Source organism: Eschrichtius robustus, chromosome 10 (assembly GCF_028021215.1).
Source record: "Eschrichtius robustus isolate mEscRob2 chromosome 10, mEscRob2.pri, whole genome shotgun sequence".
NCBI classification, from domain to species: Eukaryota; Metazoa; Chordata; class Mammalia; order Artiodactyla; family Eschrichtiidae; genus Eschrichtius; species Eschrichtius robustus.
The window spans coordinates 33,614,941-33,638,352 of record NC_090833.1 but is presented as its reverse complement, the minus strand read 5'-3'; the positions used below and the strand labels follow the sequence as shown (position 1 = coordinate 33,638,352).

Here is a 23,412-nt window from a genome sequence, read left to right as displayed (position 1 = left end):
GTCTGGCTGGTCACCAACAGCATCTGCTGCCGTTAGTTTTTGTGTATGATGCTGAGTGATAATGCTTAGGGCCATGGGACTTTGAGTGGCATGGAGCTAGACTAAAGGGAGGAACAGAGGGAAGTCTGTGAGTAGATGCCTTCCACATTTAAGGTGACTATCAAATCCCCAGAGTGAATGGCAGCAGCAGGTAGAGAACTCGAAAGTGTTCCTGCAAACTTAACACAAGTTCATAGATTTGTTTATTGTTGAGAGAATTAAATGAGATAATGTATGTGAAACAGACTGGCACTTAGGAGGTATAGAATGATTGCTGGACTTGATTACGAACATTCCTTGATTAAGACCCATATAAACTGTGCTTTGAAAAATCACTATTGTAATAGCAGTGGTAATAATAATAATAATAGTAATGAAGATGATGCAGTTATAGGGTGCTAAACACAGTCGTTATTTCTCATATCAACCCTATGAAGTAGGTTATATTTCCCTGCATAGATGAGGAACCTGAGGCACAGAAAGCTAAACAATTTCCCTGAGGTCACACAGGGAAAGTGCTGGACTGGACTGTGGCCTCCTTTTGCCTGACTTTTCAAATCTGCATTTCCTGTTACAGTTTTCACTGGCCATGCCCTGGGAAATGTGCATTTTATCTGAGTTTGCGGGTGGGCTGCTTAGCCAGGGAATGAAGGGTGAGAGATTAGGTTTCCAAACCAGCTCCTATGTTAACTTTGTGTATAATGCAATTCCAGTGGAATTCCCTGGGTCTGGGATGGGGTGGAGACAAGTGGGGTGCAGAGGAAGTTCTGGAAGGGTTTGCTGTTGATCTTGGGCAACGGCCAAGAAAGGCGCATGAAAGAGGGTCTCTTAGAACAGAAAACCCTGAGTAGCGTTGGGAGCTAGCACGAGGTCACTGGGACAAACCCCATTTTCTAGGACATGCAGTTGGCACATCACACTCAGACCACGGCAGAGCTTCTGACAAGCTCTCTAGTGATTGCGACAAGGATAAAATTGAAACAGGTGGAATCATGAGAGTCCAGGGGACGGAGTCATGACTGGTTGAATGACCAGCCCCCAAAGGGGTCAAATCCTAAATTGGTAGGGTTTTCTCTACCTCTGGATGGAGCTCCTAGCGCTCTGTTTCTTGTCTCACTCAAATTCAACCTAATTCAGAGAGGCAGGAGAGATGGGCCGACTTGAATAAGATGATGTTTAACTCACTCGTGTGTGTGTGTGTGTGCATGCGCGTGCGAGTAGTGTAGCTTCCTATTTGATAAAAAATCAACTGCACAACTTCAGGGTCACAGTAGGGCCAGGCAACAGTGGTTGTGAAATAAATGGGGCTTCAGCCAACACACGATCTCCCTGGGATGAGGAGCTGGTTGGCTTCCTCTAACCACCTGTTTCCAAGAACTTAGTGACTGCAATCCCAACCAAACTGAGCTTACTCTAGGATGTCCTCTTTTCAGGTAAAATGTTGGTGGGGGAGGAGGGGGGCAGTATTTGAGTCTTAGTAGAGATAATTTTTTAAAAATCTTGCATAAAAACTTGAAGTTTAAGGGACACACTGGCAAAGGCTTGATTCCTGCTCTTCAGCAACAAACACAAATAGATCAATAAACTCTGCAAATTGCCACCTGCTGTCTTCATCACCTTCTTGGTGAGATCAATTAGTGATAACAGCTTTCAGAGGTGACTGCCTGAACCTAAGGCTGCCGGCCTCTCCTGACAGATGTTAAATTGAGATGTCCAGACCCACAGCTGGTTGAGAGAGGCTGGGCAGAGGATGAAGATAGGGTCTATTATTTGGAGGAACTCATGGGTCACCCTCTTTGCAGCTGTGATTGCTTCTATATGAGGTCCACCCATAGGGAGTGAGGAGGTGATCACAGGAAATAGTTTAGCAAGAATGGGCCCTCTTCTCACACTCAAAGATATTACCAGGAGCCCTTTCAATTTCTCTATGGCCAGGTGCTCTTGGAAGCCTCACAGCCCCCAGCCAAACCTGGGGTGCATACTCTCAGTGACTTCCCAGAGAAACTATTACACACATTACACCTTCACAATAGGGTATAATGAGATTCTATTAATCTAGCCTCTGTCATATGCACCACAAAGTAAATATAGTGTCGTTTTAAAAGACAAACCAGAAGAAACATTTACTAAAGGGGGAATACTGCTGGTTAGAGCCACTGTATCTTGGTCTGACATACTCAAAGGATGTGTCCATTTTGAGATCTGGTACATCACCTTTTTTAAAAGAGACTGGAAACTGGGAGGAATTAAAAAATCATCACTCAAGGAAAATTTAAGCTTTGTTTTTTTCACCTGGAAACAGCACATGTTCCAAAGCCAGCTTTGAAGGGTTATGGATATAAGCTTGTGATGAATTTAGTGTCTCTTTGGTAGAAAAGCCTACTTGGAGGAGTCTATTAAGCCACAGTATATGGCCCTGAGTGCTGGGGAGGGGGGAGCCTGGCACTGTACCTTTGCTCCCCAGCACATGGCACAGGGAAAACCTATAGCATGGGCACCTTGCAGTTACCCACACATGGAATTTTGCTTACTGAACTGTGAAAATCGAGGACAGCTCCTTGGTCTTTACTCCCATAAGCAGAATGAAGCCCTCCCTCCAAGGGTCTTGGGTTGACCTTGAACAGTGCCCAGCAATTGTTCATTTACTGTCTCTCCCCGACTGGGCAGGGAGCCCTTGAGGGACAGACCATGTTATTCCTCTCTATGCTCCCAGCTCCCAGCACAGGGTCTGCTAAGGAGCGAATGAATGGAGGAACGAATACATCTCTGACAGGTTTAAAATCAAGAAGTGTGTGTGTGTGCATGCACGTGCACATCCAACAGAGCTCCAAGCAATTCTCAAGGTTGTTACTTGAGACTCACCGGGACTGCTTGTTAATAATGGGGATGTCCTGGCGCTACCGCAAAGCCACCAGATCAGAAGTTCTGTGGCAGGGCTAGGAAATCTGAATTTTTAACGAAGCTCCCTGGGAGATTCTCATATATATAGAAGTTTAGGAATCCTTGCCCTAGATGAACGCTGCTGAGCTGGGATCCTCAGAATGCTCTGGGCTTTTGAGACCTAACAGCCAATTCGAGCCTGAGTTTCTGTCACTTGTTTGGCAGAAGAAGGGTTTCCAGGTGAGAAAGCATTCTGAGATTTGCAGACCAGAGAGAGGTAATGACAGGGCCAGAACTCAGAACTGTGTACTCAGGGAATCAGAGGTGGCAGGACCCCTAGGCCATCAGTGTGCAGGTGGGGACACAGATCTCGTTCTCCCGTGTTCTCTGAGGAGGGTAGCTGGGAGGAGAGCTCCTTAGAAAATAAAAGAGAGCTGGGCCCCAAGCTAAGCCAGATTCCTGATCTGGGATGCCTGGAAGAAATCTCTTCTTCAACACGCCAACCGGCAGCCACAGGCCCAGCTCCCAGGCGAGAGTGCATACTGAATCAATTGAAATTGAGTCACGGATATAATTAATTTAATGCGTTTAAATGATTTTCCGTATAGTAAACATGCTGAATGAGGGTGAGCCAGAATAAAATGTCTGCCTGAGAGTGGAAAAATGGATACCGTGTGTGCTGTATAATGAAAACCTTTCAGCAAATAGAAAATGCTTCAATTTATTTCTACCTCCTGTTCCTTTCCTAACTCTTTATTTATGGCTGAACTTGGCCTTCCATGGTCTCCTTGGATCACAGGGACACTTTTTATTTTGTCAGAAGATGGCCTTTTTTCTCTGATCAGAAGACAATTTTAATGAAACCTGTCTACAGCTCAGTGACAAACACATATTAATATGTGACAAAGGGGATAAGGAGGAAGGGAAAAAAAACTAAAGAAATGTTTCACTATTGCAATCTCTTTCTCAACTAACGGAGGACTTGTACAAAGAGGAGGGAGAGGGCAGGCCCATCTGAACCACCGTCCTGCCTGAATCAAACCTTTCCGTGTGACTTTGAAACTCCCCCTCTGTACCTCAGATACTCATCCACAACCCAAAGGGGCTAAATCTGAGGATCTCTAAGATCGCTTTCAGTTCTGACATTCGCTGAATTATGAGTCACAAACCAGAGCTGGCAAAAATGTGTGTCAAGGAATTTCCCATTAAAAAGAAACTCATCTTCAAGCTGGTTAAAGCATTTCAGGCAGCCTCATCTAATTGCTCATCAAGTAGGGGTTATGTATTATTTGACAGCACTTAGGAGTAGTTATAAATGATTTCCACCTAAGGTACATCAGGCATCTAGACAATATGCTGAGTTCTAGGATTATGAGAGGCTTCCTAGATTCTGTAGCTCTCTATCCGGCCATTTCAACTTGGGATACTATGAATTCATTCTATTAAATAAGAAACAAAGTGTGACGATGACCTGAAAAAGTGTACCCACATTTTGAGACAGCTTCACCACAATGCTACCGGTGGGACCCCTGGCGAATCCCACCCCTCTCTAAGGCTCAGTCTGTGAATTTGTACCATGGACAGAAAGGACTTCCGAGGTACTTGGTGCTCTGTGGAGCCTTTCTGAGGGAGGGGTCTCAGGGGCTGTGGGGCGGGACATGGAGGGCGCTGATCAGGCAGGGCTTTGGGCTCTTCTTCCATTCACCTGAGAATCTCCTCTTTAATTTATCTTATACACCAGGCACTAGGTAAAATTTTATAACAAAAGGTTCTGAGGATAAAAAAAGAATTTTTGAAACCACTGGGCTAAGGAAAGTTGTTAAAGCTTCCAGTCTGAGTCTAATCTAGACATGTCTTTTGCCAATGACTAATTAGAGCCTTTACTTCTAAACTGTGGAGCAGATGCCCAGGTCTCAGGTCAAGAGTGGCAATATTCAGGAATGTGGAAATCTCCTTCTTATAGCAAACCTCAATGCTCCCCAACGCCCAGAGCAGTGGTTCTCAAACTCTAGTGTGCATTAGAATCACCTGGAGGGTCTGTTAAACCACAGAGGGCTGGGCCCCAACCCTGGAGATTCTGATCCAGTGAGTCTGGGGTTAGGCTCAGGAATTTGCATTTCTAACCAGCTCCCAGGAGATGATGGTACTGCTGGTCAAGGCGCACTTGGAGAATCTCACTGGCCTTTAAGATAAAAGCCAGCCTCCTTAGCTTTTCCCTGCAGAACTGGGCCCCAACTTACCTTCCCAGCCTCATCATCCTCCCGTCCAATATTCCCGACAAAGTAACTGTCCCTGCTGCACGCATGCATCTTTCCCGTGCTCATCATGCTCCATCTGGCCGGACCGCCAGCCCCACTCTGCATGTCTAAGGCACAGCTCAAATGCTGCCACTTCCAAAAAGCCTTCCATGACTATTTTATCAAAGGTCACAGAAATCCCTCTGGGCTCACACAGTCTCTCCTATGGTGCTGAGCACTTTTAACCTCTTCCTGTCATTTGAGTCCAGGTCTCAACCCTGTATCTGGGCCACAGGCTCCAGGACAAGGAGCCCATTTTACTACCTTGGCGTCCACACCACAGTCTACACTCAGCACCTGCACAAGCCCTGGCCTGTCAGACCAACAGAGCAAGCCTGAGCGTACGCACAAAAGAACACGAACATGTAAGAAATACACAAATCAGCTCATCTTATTTACTCCCAAGAGAGACTGATTCTCTAAATGACTCTTCAAATTAGAACAAAGGACAGCACTTTAGAGTCCATTTCAACCTATTCTTTAAGCAAATTTTCCTTATTTTCTGGGAGCAGAGTCAGTGACAAATACATCATCATGAGACATGAATAACTACCATTTATTGCCATTACCAGAAGGTAGTGTGATGCAGCAATTAAGAGCTAGACCCAGGTTCAAATCTCAGCTCTACCTCTGATTAGCTGTGGTACTTAAATGCTCTGAGCTTCAGGCTCCTCACATTTATGGGATGATAATAGCACCTACTTCCTACAGATGGCATACGGATGCAGTGAGACCATTATTAACTACAACCACCACTAGCATTTACTAAGTGCTTACACGGGCCTAGCCTTAGGCATGCATCATCGAGCTCATCTACATAAAGTGTACCCACGTTTTGAGACAGCTTTGCCACAATGCTACTGGTGGGACCCCTGGCAAATCTCATCCCACTCTAAGGCTCAGTCTGTGAATTTGCACCCCATGGTGCAAATGGACTTCTGGGGTATTTGGTGCTCTGTGGAGCCTTTTTTGAGGGAGGGGTCTCAGGGGCTGTGGAGAGGGACGTGGAGGGGGCTTAGCACATATCTAGCACATAATAAGCATTCAAGAAATAATAGTGATTCTTATCACTGCTAATTTTCCTGATTTCCATGCAAGACAGATATTATTATCCCCATTTCCCAGCTCAGAATCTTGAAGCTCAGAGCAAGTAGCTTGCTCAACAAACACTAGCAGTTTTTAATTTGTAACAGCTAATCTTTATGACTACTTTGCCAGGTAGGTATTATTCCCATTTTGGGGATGAAAACTCCATGGTCTGAAGATGGAAACTTGAAAGTGAAGGCTCAGGATTTGAACCTGACTTTGGGTCTAGAGCTTCTGCTGGCCACCCCACCCCTCCACCTGGTGGATTCCACCTGCTCTGTGTGCGGTCAACTCACTATGGCCTTTCTAATCCATGAGTTATAGAGAAGCAGTTTCTCAACATGTCAGAAGGCGTTACCGCATGTGCCCGTTTCAGCAGCCCTGCAATCGTAAAGCCCACAGGAAGTTATTTCAACAATTGAGGAAATGGACTGTATATCAGAGGGCCTGTGGCACAGCCCCTCTTGCCTTGTATGTCTCTAAGGGGCACTAAGGAAAGCAGAGCCCGGGGGCCTGGGACTGACCGTGACCCCGAAGAAGTTGGTCTCGTTCATGGCGTTAAGGATGATCCTGCCCAGTGTGTGGTCCGTGTAGTTGAAGTCCTGGATCCGCTGGTGCCGGCTGCTGGCGTGCAGCGTCTCCATGGCCCTCTGCAGCGTCTTGGCGATGACCCAGATGCCATCGTAGGCGTACCCATGGAACTTGCTGGGCCCCACGCCTGACCGCTTGTTGTTGTACTCTCTCTCATACTGCTGTGGCGTCTGGAAAACAAGGAGACCAGGGGACACCAGGTTATAGCCAGCAGGGACATCAGGCACATGGTGCTGAAAGCTGACACTCCCCAAAGCTTACTGTGAGCCAGGCACGGTGCTAGGCTCTTAAATGTGCATTATCTCATCTAATCCCCACAACAACCCTGTACGGTGGTACTATTCTTATCTCCATTTACTTACAGATGAGAAAATTGACTCAGGAAAGTCAACTTGCCTAGGCCCAAGTGAGTGGCAGGGCTGGCATCTGAACCCTGGCTGTCTGCCAAGACTAGGCTGAAGGAAAAATGCACTCTAACCAGGCCTTCCCCTGACATTTGCAGGCCTGGAGCTAGAGCATCAGTGAAGGCCCACATACCATATGTCTAAATATTAAGTTACAGGCAAGCAAACCAATTGTTCAGTAAAATATTTTCTATCTTTCCAGCATAACGGGTTAAAGGAAGGTAAATATACCTTCCTTAGGATCTGGAAGGCCAAGTTTGAATTCAGAAGTCTGGGGCCCCTCAGAGCTTCAGTCTGGACACAGCAGCACAGGGCGGCCGACCTTGCTCTGTGGTCCACCCACCCTCTTCTCTTCCTACCTGGCTCTACCCCACAGGCCAGCCAAGCTCAGTCCACACTTCCTCCGCTTTCCAGCATCAGTAGCCCCTTGACCACCCCAGAAGCTCAGTCCTCCCTAAAGAGGCTCTTTGGACCCTAGATGTGGCTCCAGGCATTTGGGCACGGAATTCAGGGCATGGCCTTAGGAGGGGGGAGGTGGTACAGGCTCCAGGTGGGCAGGGCCCCATGGCCTTGTGAATTCTGAACCCCATGGGGCCTGAGTGAGGTCCTCTTAGAGCATGGGGCCCAGGGCAGATCCTAGTTGCCCAGGTGTAAGGTCTGTTCTGACCTCTACATTGTACCCTTCCCTTTCATCTTCCATAATATAGTAGGGTCTGTGAATAACTCAGCATTTAAAAAAAAGAATTTTTTTCTCCCATTGAGCTGAATTTCATAAAAGAATTTCACTGGTAATATTAACATTCTGATTGAGGCCACAAAGTAATGAAACTGCCTTTTTACTCTAGTCCCTGAGGCTTACAGATCCAAATGAATGCCGCTCCAGGGGAACCCATTACCCTCAGCCCTTCTGCGGGCTTTTTCTCAAATCACTTCTAAACTTCCCTGCCAGAAATGTCATCAGAGCCCACAGCTTAGCCTTTGGAAAAACCCTCCTTGGGGACAAATCACACATAGAAACCATCAACTCATTGTCAGTTTATACCAGAAAAGGCCCTTAGAGATGGTCACACACGCCCCCTCAACCTGCAGCTGGAGACACAGAGAGGTCTAGAGATTTGGCCAAGGTCACACAGTGTGTGTGTGTGTGTGTGTGTGTGTGGCTAGACTGGTCCCATTCCAGCTTTGCTGCTTCTCTCATGTTTGACTTTTGAGGTCCTAACTGCCTTCCACCCCAGGTTGTTTGGGGCCAGGTCTAGTGCCCAAGGAGGGTGGTGAAGTTGAGCCGTCGAAGGCTGGGTTGTTCCATGGCTGGAGCTCGAGTCCCTTGCCCTTGGCTCAAGGTTTAGCAGAGCCTGGGTACAGCCAAGCCCCTCCAAATGTGGAACCTGCAGGCGACCAAATCAGGAATCTGCCTGACCAAATGTGATTGGTGTCCCAGCAACAAATCCACTGCCTTTTTTTTTTTTTTTTAATCATTTGGCTCCTATTGGATGGCTCAGGTTTTATCCATTTGTAATTTCCTTTGGAAATGCATCACATCCAGCCATCACTATTCTGTTCATCACTCAAAATACCCGGCAGAAGCTCTTCAATTCCAAGGGTTCTTCAAGGAGACAGCACCGTCTCTAGCCCAGCCCAGCTTCTTGAGCCCCTCCTCACAAGAAACTGCACCCCTCCACCCATCATCCTTCGCCGTCTCACTCATCAGGGAGCATGAAACAGTCCATTATGAAACTCTCTCTTCCCTAAACCTTTTGCGTCCTTGGATCACACCAAGTCTGTTTGCAGCTTGGGGCTGTTGCACTAGATGCTTCCTCTGCCAGAAAGCTTCTTCCCCAGCTCTCACGTGATATTCTCAGCACACAAATGTCAACATGTGTCATTTCTCAGGGATGGCTTCCCTGACCAACCCTTTCCAAAACCTCCTCCCCGCCAGGCATTCTCTATCCACCGGTTTTATCTTCTTTATTGCACTTTTCACTTCCTGCAATTTACCTACCCACAGAATTAAGCTCCATGGGGTTAGGGATGTTATCTGTTTTGATCACAGAACCCAAAACAATAACTGCAGAGACCCTTTCTAAGAATCAGTTACTCCATCTGAAAAGCAAGGAGGTTGGACTAGGTGACCTAGAAGCTTCCTCTTAGCTCTCGAGGCAGGAGCCTGACACAGCAGTAAGAACACAGGGTTTGGAAGCAGGCCGACCTGTCCTCTAGCCCCAGCTCTGTGGTTTACTAATTGTGACCTGGGGCGGGATCCTATCTCCTCCAGGTCTCTGCATCCTCCCTTGCTGGGTGGCCATGACGGTTCCATGAGATGAAGTGTGCAGAGCGTCAGTCCTGTGTCCAGGACATGGTAGGTGCTCCACGAATGCCAGCCACTACTATTAATAGTACAGGTGGTTGTTCACCTGGCCACCTGGCACAGCTGCTCACCCAGGACACCCTGAAGGCCCAAGACTATGCCTGTGCTGCTAGGGGTTAACAGCCCTCCAGTGCATGGATGTCCTACCTTTACTTCCTTAGTTAATTTCCAATTATTGGACATTTAGGCTTTTTCTAATTGTTCCAAATTACAGAACTGCAAAAAAGCATCCTTGTATCTAAATTTTCTGAACACACACTGGTAATAATTTTTATTTATTTATTTATTTTTATATTTATTTTTGGCTGTGTTGGGTCTTCGCTTCTGTGCGAGGGCTTCCTCCAGTTGCGGCAAGTGGGGGCCACTCTTTTTTTTTTTTTTTAATTATTTATTTATTTATGGCTGTGTTTGGTCTTCGTTTCTGTGCGAGGGCTTTCTCTAGTTGCGGCAAGCGGGGGCCGCTCTTCATCGCGGTGCGCGGGCCTCTCACTATCGCGGCCTCTCTTGTTGCGAGGCACAGGCTCCAGACGCGCAGGCTCAGTAGCTGTGGCTCACGGGCCTAGTTGCTCCGCGGCATGTGGGATCTTCCCAGACCAGGGCTCGAACCCGTGTCCCCTGCATTGGCAGGCGGATTCTCAACCACTGCACCACCAGGGAAGCCCGGGGCCACTCTTCATCGCGGTGCGCGGGCCTCTTCACTATCGCGGCCTCTCTTGTTGCGGAGCACAGGCTCCAGATGCACAGGCTCAGTAGTTGTGGCTCACGGGCCCAGTTGCTCCGCGGCATGTGGGATCCTCCCAGACCAGGGCTCGAACCCGTGTCCCCCCGCATTAGCAGGCAGGCTCTCAACCACTGCGCCACCAGGGAAGCCCCGGTAATAATTTTTTCAGAAGAAATTCCCAGATGTGTAATTGCTGAGGCAAAAGGTACAAAAACCTTAAACGCTATTCACACATATAAAGGGCCAAATTATCCTCCCCAAATATGAAAAGCTAAAATTCCACTCTGTATGAAAGTACCCATTTCCTTGCATCCTGGACCACAATAGGTATTTCAATTTTTAAAATCATTGTCAGTTTCTTAGGTTAAGAAAAAGAAAAGTACATCTCACTTTAATTTGCATTTCTCTGATTAATGATGAAGAGTGAGCTCCTTTCACATATTGATGGGCAACTCTCACTTCCAAGGTGCGTTTCCTCTTCTTGTTACGGTGAGAGTCACAACTTTTAAGGATGCTTTGTTTCAATGCATCCTTGTTATTTTTCCATCTTTCACTATTTGGCTATATTTTTCTTTATTTCAAAAGGCAATTTAGGTCTATTTCAGGCTATTAATTCAGCTATTGGCTATTTTTAAAGTATTAAAAATTTACTTGAATGTCTATTTATCTAATTAATTGTTTAAGCATAAAAGGAATGAGGCCCCTTTGGCCTCTTCTCTCCCAGATTTTGCTGCTGTGAGTCTTTCTCTGATGCAGGCAAAGGCATCCAAGGGCTGGTGGTGTCTCTTTGAGTCCTGTTTGTTCAACCTGATGATTACATTCAGATGACATTTCCAGACTTCTTCCCTATCCAGAACATGCCACTGGGGCATCCTTAAAGGTTTCTGTGACCCTCTTAAAGTTGGAAGGGGGAGTCAGACCTGAGGGGAACAGACACAGTATGGTCTCATCAGGAGGTAAATGAGTGTGGTTTTTAAACTTCTTTGATATAGTTTATTGGTGATGTTTTTTGTGTGTAGACAGTAGAGGGGATTAAGATCAGACTGAGGATTAAGATCAGACTGTTTATTCAATTTGACATTGGGGCCAACACAAGCCCCTATATATTTTTTAATATGTACCACTTGTAAATCCCTATCTTTTCTATCTCATAAAACTGTTCTTCATCCAGGGGAAAGGGGGGTGGAGGACCCTGGCAATGTGGCTGTTTACCTCACTTCTGTGGGTAGAGTCCTTGGAGTGGGACACCAGTGTAGCTTAGCTCTGAAAGGTGACCTCATTCTCACTGTCTTCGCAAGCACCGCGTTGAAGTCATTGCTACCACACTATATCCCAGACCATTCATCACTGTTCCCAGGTGAAGCCGGCACAGATCTCCCTCAGGCAAAACAATGACAGCAGGAAGAAACACTCTCACAATTGTCGGAGAAAAAGTAATAGTTGTTCTTAAAGCAGGTCTCCAATTATTCAGGGCAGAAGAATTTCTTCCACTGTAAAGCAGACACTGAAAACTGATTGATTACTCATTCTCTGAGGTCAAGTTTATCATGAGAGGCTAAAAGTTTCTGAGAAAATAACTTTACATAGAGAGTCCCAATTACTGACACGTTGTGTTCCACATATTTTTGAAAGGCAGTTGTTGGAACTTGAAACATATTTTCATACAGAAACTATGTTATAAATAGTGGTTAGGTTCCCAGGCTAGCCCACATAAGCTTGCTACCTCACAGTATGACTAAACTTTATGGGTCTGTCATTCCAGCAGAACCAAGCCGAGTCCTGCTTTCTAGGAGAGGTGAGGCTCATGGACAGAAGAGAGGAGAAGGAGGAAACATCTTCCACATCTCCAATTGCCACCCCCCAGAGTGGCAAAACTGGCAGAGTCTCTCTCTAGCATCCCTTGTGGGATGCTAGAACCACAGTCTCATTTGAAAGGTACAGTAGGGGACAGTCTAGTGGTTCTTTTACTCCAGTTTGTAGGTCACCCAGGGAGCTTGTTAAAAATGCAGATGCCAGGGCCCTACATTTTGTTTATTGTATCTGTGGGATAACTTGGGCATCTGTATTTTTAAAAATCCTTTAAGATTTCAAAATACATAAATTGGTTACCACTGATTAAGTCCCTCTTACAATCTGATTCTTGGATTTTCTCAATAGCAACTTCCAGGTATTTGTTGAGCCTTTTCTGAGACTCCTCCAGTGTTGGGAAGGTCACTATGTCTTCAGGGAGAGTCGTCCACTTAAGGGATGCCTGACATCTGTAAGACTAGTCTTCCGGATACAGAGTTTACACCTATCTCCCTGTAACTTGCTATGTCTTCCTGTGGAGCCACAATGAACATGTCTGCTCCCTCTTATCCACAACAGCACCTCATATTGCTGAAGTCAGTGACATGCTTACCCTGTCCCCTATATGTTATTCTTCACCTTTTAAGCAAAACAGTCTCAGTTCAGACTTCTATTCTGACTATGATGAAATAGGTTATGTCAGACAAAAGCTCTCATGAAGAACATTAAGGAAAGCAGCATAAAATATAAAAATAGCTATCCAAAGGTATCAGAAAGCAACCAGGACATCTAGGACTTGAGGAACCAAGATTCTGGAGAGAAGAGAAGTGTTTTGAGAAGAGTCCAACATTCTTTGCTGCTTCCTCTGGAAGCATTTGCTGATTTGTAAGTGGGAAGGCTAGTTGTAGGAATAGAAAACACTGGATCAGAGTTTTCAGCAGTCCCTCAGAGATGGGAAGACAAAAAAACTATAGTTCAGGGTTATCAGGGTAGCAAGGCTTAAAGGCCAAGGTCTCAGAGGAAGAGGAACTACAGAATACCAGTATGCAGACTGACATTTGCACTTGAAATATTTGGTGATAACTAAGCTGCATAAAGCAAGAGGCTGAGAAGCCAAGCAAAAAGTGGTGGCTAAGGGGTTAAGAAAGTAAGCAGATGTGTTTGGAGTTTCATGGCATTAGGAAGACAAAAATTGGAATCCAGGGCCAATCCAATAAACACCCCAGGATTTTAGAATGCTGAAGGACAGACAGGAGTAAGGGCAAACCAAAATAGACCAGGCCTTGTGAAAACTAAAACCAAGCTTGGAATCATCTCAATTCTTTATTGGATCTGCCCCTATTCTAACTGCTTGCTTGAAGAGAAATAAATCTTCTCTGGAGAAAGATAATGCCATCTGTAGCTTCTCTAATTTTTCATAACCAATTTAATGAATTAAACTTACTAGGTATGCCAGGTGATAGTATCAAATTTAAAAAGAAAAAAAGAAGGAAAGAAGGAAGAAAGAAAGAGAGGAAGGAAAGAAGAATAATAGGCAATAGAAGCAGGCCCACAGGTGATCCATATCTTGAAGTTATTAGACATGGACTTTAACATAGCAGGTTTATATGTTCAAGAAAACAGATAAAAGATATAGAATATCACCTGAAAACTATAAGCAATGAAAGAAAAAAAGAATAAAATGAAAATCCTAAAAAAATTTAAAAATACAGCAACAAATGAAACTAAGCTCAACAGATGGATGAAGCAGCATATTGGACACAGCAGAAAGTAGGTTAGTGAACTGGAAGAAAGGTTAGTAGTAAATATTCACACTGAGGCACAGGGAGGAAAAAAGGATAGAAAATAGGAAATGAACATAAGAGATATATGGAATGTGTTGAAAAGGTATAGCACATGTATAACTGGTGTCCTAAAATGTGAGGGAAGAGAGGATAGGTAGAAGCAATATTTAAGAGATATTTTCCTAGAATTTCCCCCAATACATATCAATCCACTGATTCATGAAGTTCTATAAAGCTTAAACTCCAATCAAGATAAACCCAAAGAAAACCTCACTTCAGCACAGCTTAGTAAAACTGCTGAAGACTCAAGCAAAGACAAAATCTTAAAAGCAGTTAGAGGAAAAAAAAAAAAAAAAAAAGGATGCATTATCTTCAAAATAGCAACAATAAGTCTGATGGCTGATTTAACAGAAACAATGGACACCAGAAGACAATGAAATGACATCTGAAAGTGCTAAAAGAAAATAACAAACCATCTAGAATTCTACACCTGGTTAATATATCTCTCAATCTGAAAGATGAAAGAAAATTTTAGACAATCAGAAACTGAGAGAATATGTCTCCAGCAAACCCGTAGTAAAAGAAAGACCAAGAGGAGTTCTTCAGGCAGAAAGAAAATGATCATAAACAGAACAGAAATGAAGGGAGGAATGAAAAGTAATGGGAAGTGTAAATATATGAGTAGATCTAAAATGGAACATGACATCAGGTTCAAGGACACCCAAGAAAATCTCATAGAAGAAGAGGGACTTAACACTACCACCCATCAGGTCTTATAAAACTTCAATTATTAAGGCAGTGTGGTATTGGTTAAAGGGTAGGCAAATAGAACAGTTGAAGAGAACAGAAAGTCCAGAAACAGATCCACACTATATACACTCATTTAATTTATGATAAAGATGATACTATAGCATGGGGTGGGGGGTAAGGAGGATTTTCAATAAATGGTTCTGAATCAATTGGTTATCCATATGGAAAAAAACTAATCTTGATCTTACCTTAGACCTTACATAAAATCAATTTCACGTGAATTCTATATCTAAAAGTGAAAGGTAAAACAAACTTCTAAAAGACAAGATAGAAAAATATCTTCATGAGCTTGGGTGGGCAAAGATGCTTAAACATGACACAAATGATATAAGTAATACATATAACTGTCTAAGAATTCATATCCAGAATACAAAAAGAACTTCTACAAATCAGTGAGAAACAGGCAGAGAATCCAAGTGGAAAAATGGGCAAAAGACTTGAATAGGCAGGTTACAAAAGAGGATATCAAAATGGTCAATAACGATATGAAAAGATCGACAACTTCATTAGTCATCAAGGAAATGTAAAGTAAAACAAAAATGAGATATCACTACTTACCCACTATATTGGCTAAAGTTAAAAAGCTAACAATGCCAAATGTTGGTGAGCATGAGAGTTGGTGAACTCTCAATCACTGCCGGTGGGTACGTAAATTGGTATAACCACTTTGGAAATCTGTTTGGTGGTGTCTACTAAAGCTGAACATATGTATTCCCTATGACTCAGAAATTCCACCCCAAGCATGCACCCAATAGTAATGTGCGCATATATTCACTGAAATACATCAAATACCTATAAATAAATCAAATAAAATACATGCAAGGGTTCCACACACAAAATTACAAAACATTTCTGAGAGAAACTGAATGGATGGGAAGACCCTATATTACAAAGACGTCAGTTTTTCCTAAATCAGTCTATAGATTCAGTAAAATCCCAACAACAAACCAGAGCAGATTTGTGTGTATAAACTGACTCACTACTCCTTTCTCCTGCCCACAAGGCTGCTGCGCTGATGGAGGAAGAGAACTACAATTTGTTGAGCATTTATTGTGTGCTCGGCACTTGGCAAGATATTTTCCTCTGTATTACCTCATTTAATCCTTCTAAATCTGTAAAAGAGATATTATTACTCCAGTATAATGAGAAACAATTTCAGAAAGGCCAAATGACTAGCCCAATGTCACTGCATCACTATTGATTAGGTTCAGTTGTATATAACAGAAAAAAAATTATCACTGACTTAAATGAGATAGTCTATTTCTTTCTCATGTAAAAGATGATCTTGGGTAGGTGGTGCAGGGTTACTATGGCAACTCCACAGTGTAACCAGGGACCCAGGCTCTTATCTTTATGCTCTGCTATCTTAGAATAAAGTTTCCTTCTCAAGGTCACCTCTTGATCCAAAATAGTTGCTATAACTCCAGCCATCCCATCCATATTCCAGCCAACACAAAGGAGAAGGAAAAAGAAAGGCACACTCTCCCCTTAAAGGAGATTTTAGAAGTCTTGTATAATACTTCTACCTAAATCTCATTGGCTAGACTTAGAATCCTGGCTGTATCTAGCTACATGGGAGGCTGGGAAATGTACATTTTCAGATGGGTGGCAACATACCCAGTTAAAACCAAGAGTTATGTTACTGAGGGGGATGAGGGGCTATGGATGTTGCATAAACAACTATCTGTCTTCCAGAGTCACTCAGTTGGGAAATGGTGGGGCCAAGATTCATATCTAACCAGTGCCAAAAGGCCACCATACCCTTCCTCCCAAGCCCATATTCCTTTGCCACACCGCCTGTCTCCCAGCGATGTGGATACTTAGGGAAGCAGAAGGGAACAGGAGCTTTGCGGGGAAGGTGAGGGCAGAGGCAGCAGCATTGTAAAGCTTGACTACCTGGGGAGCACCTCTACTTTTCCATGGCACCTTCTCTTCCTCCTCTCTAGAGCCCAGAGCTTCCCTAAAAGCCCCAGGTTCTTTGTTATGGCGCTCCGATGGCAGTGACAATGAGATGGGTGCAGCTTTTCCCAGGTCATTGCTCTAAGTTGAGGACTCACTAGATTTCTGTTTCCTCTTGTTCTGCTGTGTTGGATAAACAGTTGTGGGTGGTCACAGAAGCTTCTTGCCAGAAAACATTACAAAACTCTTCCAAAGAATGAGCCTGTGCCTTTGATGGAGGGTTGGGGCCCACTTCTGAGATTCCCACTGATTCCACGGTTCTGTGAACTTTTCCATCTGGTGCCTTGGCCCAACTCTGTGTGTCTCAGCAGGGGAATGGTAACAGGGAAGAATGTCCTTATTAGAGAGGCTGAGCCATCACTGGAATTTTACACCAGAACTGTAAATGCTCACAGTGGAAGCAAACCCAGTGGGATGCTGAAAAGTGAAAGCTGACACTGGAAATCACCAAAGTCAGCAGAGTCACTTTGGGGAAATAGAGTGGTGATGGGGAACTTCAACAAGGAGAAAGAGTCTCTAGGGCCAAAGCAAGTATCCAGAGGCTGTTTACGTGAGGTTCTGAAAGACTGAGCTCTGAATGTACTCGGGGAAGCCCAAAGGTCTGCACTTGTCCCATCACTGGAAATTCCAACGGGAAGGGACTGATGAACGTGGTCGGGAGGGAGACCATGACCTTGTTATTCCTCCTACCAGAAATCTCCTGGGTGCTAATGAGCAAGCTGGGGACAGCTTGGCACCAGAGACAGGCATATGGAAGAGGCAACCACGGAGAATGCACTTCAAGAGGGGCCACTGTTCCACCTGATTCTGTGACTTTATTAGGAGTTACCTTTATCCTGGGGGTTCCAGGGTTTAACATTATAACCATATCACACAGCTTGCTATAATAACTCAATACCATACTTACAGAGAATTTTGCTGTGAAAGGACGCCAGGAGTTACATGGTCCAAATCTCTCATTTTCAGTTGAGGAAACTGAGGCCCAGGGATGGTGAGTGTCTAGCTGAGGTGGCAGATTAATTGGTGACAATGCCAGGATTTGTACTAGATCTCCTGATTACCAGACCCATACTGTCCTGTTCCGCCACTTACTAACAGGCCCGCTAAGAAATCACAGAAAGGGCTGATTTGGATGTGCTCTGCTCCTAAGCATGTCACAAGTCTAGAGGGAGAGCACGGTAGAGGGGAAGGGGCAGTGAGTGGGGATTTAGCAGTCCTGGCTTCCACTCCTGGATCTGTCCCTGACCTGCTGGGTGACCGTATCAGTTTCCTGGGGCGGCCATAACAAATTTCCATAAACTGGGTGGTTTAAAACAACAGAAATTTATTTGCTCCCAGTTCTGGAGGCCAGAACACCAAAACTAAGGTGCTGGCAGGGTTGGTTCCCTCTGTAAGCTCCAAGGGGAATCTGTTCTGTGCCTTTCTTCTAGCTTCTGGTGGCTGCCAGCAATCCTTGGTGTGCCTTATCTTGTAGACGCATCACTCCCATCTCTGCCTCCATCTTCACATGATCTTCTCCAAGTGGCAAAACTCCCTCTGCCTTTTTCTTATAAGGACACTTGTCATTGGATTTAGGGTTTACACAGGTAGTCCAGGATAATCTCATCTCAAGATTCTTAAATTAATTACATCCACAAAGACCCTTTTTCCAAATAAGGTCACATTCACAGGTTCTAAATGTTAGGACCTGGACATATCTTTTTAGGAGCCACTTTTCAACCCACTACAAGGATCCTGGGTATGCCCTTCCACTTTCTGCTCCTCAGCTTTCCTATGTGTAAATAGTGAAGATGGCAGGAGTCCACTGACTTGCTTCTATACGTTTTTGCTTGTCTTCATGGATACTGATGGACCCCAGAATACAGGCATCGACCCAGCAGCCTGTGCCATGCGGATCACGGTCCCCAGCAGTCACATACACCGCAAAATCAAATTCAAGAACTATTTCATGATTTTCTAGAACTTCCTTTAGCCATATATTCTTGAAGATTGGTTGAGGAAGTTGGCTTGTGGTCAGACCACAAATACGAATGCCTTATCAACTCTGGGCCCTACACCCTGGGGAGAGAGCATTCAACAAGAGCAAGTGCAGAGCATGGGCTGAGCATGGGAAGGGGCTTGACGAACACAACCTGTGCAGGGCAAGGACCAGGGGGAGGTGAGTGAGGCCTTCCCTTCAGGGGCAAAATGGAAGGAGCCAAAACCCTCAGTAATCAAGATTAAAAAATCAAAACTAACGCAAAAAAAAAAAAAGAATCCACGATGAGCAAAATTTTAAATAAAGATAAGATGTGTTCTTGTAATTATGTGACTCAAATCAGTTCACCCTAATCTTGGTTTGTGGATCTCGTCTTTCTTTAAAATTTTGAAATTTTGTTCATCATGGATTTTTCCACTGAGGTCTTTGGCACACCCTTAAATTTTGCCCTTAGTCCTGGCCCTGGAACTGTTAAGTTATAACTGGAGGGATGGGCCCTACAGGGACAAGGGATGGGGACCAGTGGGGAAAATTAGGGGACAAGTAGTGATTCCTGTGCTACTGGAAGGATCTGAGAGTCTGATGAGAGAGGCTGGTCTGTGTGACCTCTAGGAGAGCCCTAAACCCTCTGAGTCCAAGAGGCAAAGAGTTTTCAGATTTCCCCGTGTAACTTCAATTATATTTTGACCTCGAGATAATGTAAGAAATGCTGCCTCTTGTCTCAAAGACTGCGGGACAGGGACTACATCGCCCGGAATTTCAGAAGCTGCCCCAAGCTGGGAGTCTGCCTGGCTCTGCTCTGATGGCACTGCTCCATCCTGGGAGGCCCAGGAGTGGGTGGCCCACACTGTGAGATGAAATGAACAGCCCCAGGAATAGCCCCAAGGTGTCCATTCATGGGCACAGTGATATGGGGGTGAGGTCAGCCTCCTCACCAGGCCCAAATTTAAAAATTTAAAATTAAAAAGGAAAGTCAGTGACTTGGGAGATGTTATCAAGTCAAAACATTTACTCTGAAAAAACGCTGCAAAAAATGATCTTCCCAAAATGCATTCCTGTGCACTTGCTCACATCTGTGCATGGCTTGCCCACCCTGGGGAACATTCACGCTCCTTGGAACGACATTTGAGGCCCTTGGGGCGTCTCATGGCCCTTACCCCCACTTAGCTTCACAGATCTCATGTGTAATCATTTACATCTTTGGTCTTAAGTCTCTCATTTTAATTATTATACTGTCTGCCTGTATGGAATTTTAGTTTTTGTATTTTCCTCAAATTTTATACTATTTTTAAAGTATAGGGTATCCCTGGACCCAAGTATCTTCTAATAAACTGTAAACTTCAACACCTTTAAAAATAACACCTACTGAAATAAAAATGAGTTGTTTCTTCTCATTATTCAGCACCTCCAAAAACTTCATGTTGTCATTGATTTTGGTATGAAGATATTTCTTTCAACATTTTCTACCCAAAGTGTTTTTCCAGGATCTCTCAGGTGCCACATGATCTATAGAGCTGCTTATAAAATGTGTCCTAATGATTTGCCCTTTTTGGACAAATCAATAAGTCATTCTTGTAGTGTTGGCTCTGACTGAGATTAAATAATGGATAAAAATAATATATATGTTTTTTACTTTACTATGAAGTTGATTCTTTAAATGAAATTGAAGGTTGGTAGAGAATTTAAAAATCTGAGCTCAGAGGAGACAGAAAAGGATCATGTGCCCTGCTGTACTGAACTTTGGCTGGTGGTTAGAATTGAGAGATGGATGTTGCCATCTTCACCGGGGCTGTCACCACCTGATTCTTGATAATGCTTTCACTGATAGAGAATAGTGTACTTTGGAAATACTTTTACATGCACCATGCTACCTGTTCTTTCACAGCCCTATGAGATAAGCAGGCCAGGGGTTAGTCACCCCTAGTGGGAACATCCCTAGTGGAGGCCTGAGGACTTAAGCACCCAGCCAAGGTCCTCCTCCTAGTTATGACAGCGCAAGATGCCAGGTGCGATGCCAGCCACGTTGCACAATCTGCCATTCAGTCCTCCTTTTGACCCCGGAGGAGGATATTTTCACCACCACTCTACAGATGAAGAAACAGCGGCTCAGAGAACTCAAGCTCAAGGTCACACAGCTGGTAACTGGCAAAACTGGGGTTTGGATCAATCTTTCTGGTCTTTAGTACATGTTTCCCCAAGTCTACTTGTGGGGTCATTCGTCTCCTCCAGGCTGACAGGAGCATCAGTGAGACTGAGAAATGACATTCCAGGTCAGAGGGGCACAGGATGAAATGGTGGCCTCGTCTGAAAGTCAATGCCTGCAGTTGGTGCTACACTAGTCACGACTCCACCCCTTACGCATACACTATGTTATGTGCTTACAAAGCACCCTTACCTCATTTGATTCCCACAATTCCCTAGAAGGCCATGCAGTAGAGAGCTGGATATCCTCATTTAACAGATAAGCGAGGCTCAGAGAGGTCACATGCTTTGCTCAAAATCACACAGCAAAGGCCAGAACAAGATCTAGGTGCTTTTTGCCAACATCATTGGACAGCATGATTAAGGGAGATGGGCTTGGGGGCTGAAATGAGCTGGCCAAGGCACCGACCTTTCCTGAGATGGTCTTGATCTGCTTGGAGCTCAGGGGCTCGAAGTCCACGCCGATGTAGCCCTCCATGGCAGCAAGCAGATTCTTCCGGAGACAACGGGACGAGTTGGCTTCTGTGTGCACCTGCTCCCACCAGGAAGGCTCATACCAGCCCGGGATGATCCATTGGTATTTGCTACCGTACATATTCTCCTCATATGCCTGCAACAGATGGGTTGACCATGAAGGCACCAAGAGACAAACATTTGTTCAAAGCTTTGTACCCTGTGGGAAAGGTGGAGGGGACTCAGGGTTCCTCGTACCAGAGGATTTGTTAATTTTTCTATTACTTGCTGGGTCTCCTCCTCATTATCTCTCAGGGGATCCAAGGTAGTTTATAGGAAACACGTATATTAAAATAATAAAACACTGAATAAAATAAAAACATAAGTGCTTGGGAAAATATAGATTATAATATGCTTATTGGAGGTAAAGGGAACAGAACATAGACAAGTCCACCAAAGGTTCCAACACTACAGATATAAGCTACATATTTCACCATGAACTTCCTGGCAGTCCAAGAGAAAAGGGTAACAATATGAATTGCATAGCTCTTATTTTCAGTAAGGAGAAAACATACCAGTTCTTCAGGGACACAAAATGTTTTCTAGGCTTTAATCCCTAAACAAAATGCCTCATATGGAGGTCACTGTCAAATTAGCTAGCATGGTATCAACACCATCCCTACAACAAACAGATTTCATAAGGCTATTTTTGTATAGATCTTTACTAAAAGCTGAGATCATAACCTTAAAATATAACCCAGGGTGGAGCAATTTTGCAAAGGGCCAAGAAAATTTAATGTAAGCATGCAACTTATATAAGATGCCACTTGGCAAACTGAACATCTCTCTAAATCTTTACCCAAAGCATGGTGTACATAAATCCAGATCCTAAAAAAAAAGGTCCCTTATATTTATATACTTTACACGCATATTATTTGTCATTCATGTTCACCCTTTGAGATGGTCTAGGCAGAGTTTATTATCCTCATTTTAGAGATGAGGAAACTGGAAACCAGAGAGGGAAAGTCACTTTTCCAAGGTCACACAGTCTGAACCTAGGTCTGCCTACTCTTACGCTGCAAAGCCACACTGCCTGCCTCCCATTTAAACACAAAGTTGTCAGACTGTTCTAATATACCCCCATTTGACTTTAATTCTCACTGTGATGATTTTTTATCTGGAAAAGCATGCTTTTTGATAGCTTAGATGCACCCAGAAAATCCCAATTTGTAGGAATGTCACATTCCATCAAAGTTGGGTCCAGAATGGAGTAGAGCTCACATTCCTATCAGTAATCAAAACACCCAGAAGTTATTACAGAGAGCAGTGGTGTATGTAAATGCTCTCTGTGCGCTGTGATGAACTGTATACATTAAAAAATGTGAACCTTAAACGATCCAGCAATTTGTTCCTAGGGAGCCACCTATGTTAGGAGGACATCTTGGGAAACAATTCATGTCACACCCCTTTATGTTCCTTGGCTTAGAACAGAGACAGCATAGAGGCCAGGAGGGTGTGGAGAGAGAAGCCTGCAAGATTGCTCTGGACGCCAGGGAGATTTTGGCTGCCCTCCACTTAGGCTCCAGCATGCTAATCGATGGTCTGCCCAGAAAGGGTGGGCCAGGGCCCTTTATATTTGTGTATATTAGAGAATAGTTACTGTTGAGTCTAAGAGTTGGAGGTGTGTTCCCTTCATTCCTACATCTGAGGAGGCAACTCTTCTAAAACTCTCTCAACACCTGAAAAAGCCCAGCCTGCAGTGTGGAGCGTCTCATTGGGGTAAGTGTGAATTAGAATATTTGTTCCTTAGCTTAAGCTCAGATTCCATCTCTATGGCCTCTGTCCATTGATTCAGTGAAGCCTCCAGAGATTAAACTGAAATTGTTTCATAAGAGAGCCCTTCAACTATCTCAAGGTAATGATCACATCGCCTCTTCTCTAGACTCCTCTAATGATATGGGACTTTCACCTCCCTCATTCTAGACACTGTATTTCTCATAATGCAGCCTCAGATCATAGTCATTTTTTCCAGCAACTACATTGTAATGTTGACCC

General features: G+C 44.3%; 1 protein-coding gene across 1 annotated transcript in view; it reads right to left on the bottom strand.

Annotated features, from left to right (window-relative positions):
- The window catches only part of GABBR2 (gamma-aminobutyric acid type B receptor subunit 2), a 361,415-nt gene that overhangs the window by 134,632 nt on the left and 203,371 nt on the right, over nt 1–23,412 (bottom strand). Inside the window, exons 6-7 of the mRNA XM_068551919.1 lie at nt 21,314–21,514; nt 6,827–7,063 (exon numbers count right to left, since the gene is read on the bottom strand). Coding sequence (XP_068408020.1) covers nt 6,827–7,063; nt 21,314–21,514 — 438 coding nt within the window. The remainder of the gene's footprint in view (nt 1–6,826; nt 7,064–21,313; nt 21,515–23,412) is intronic.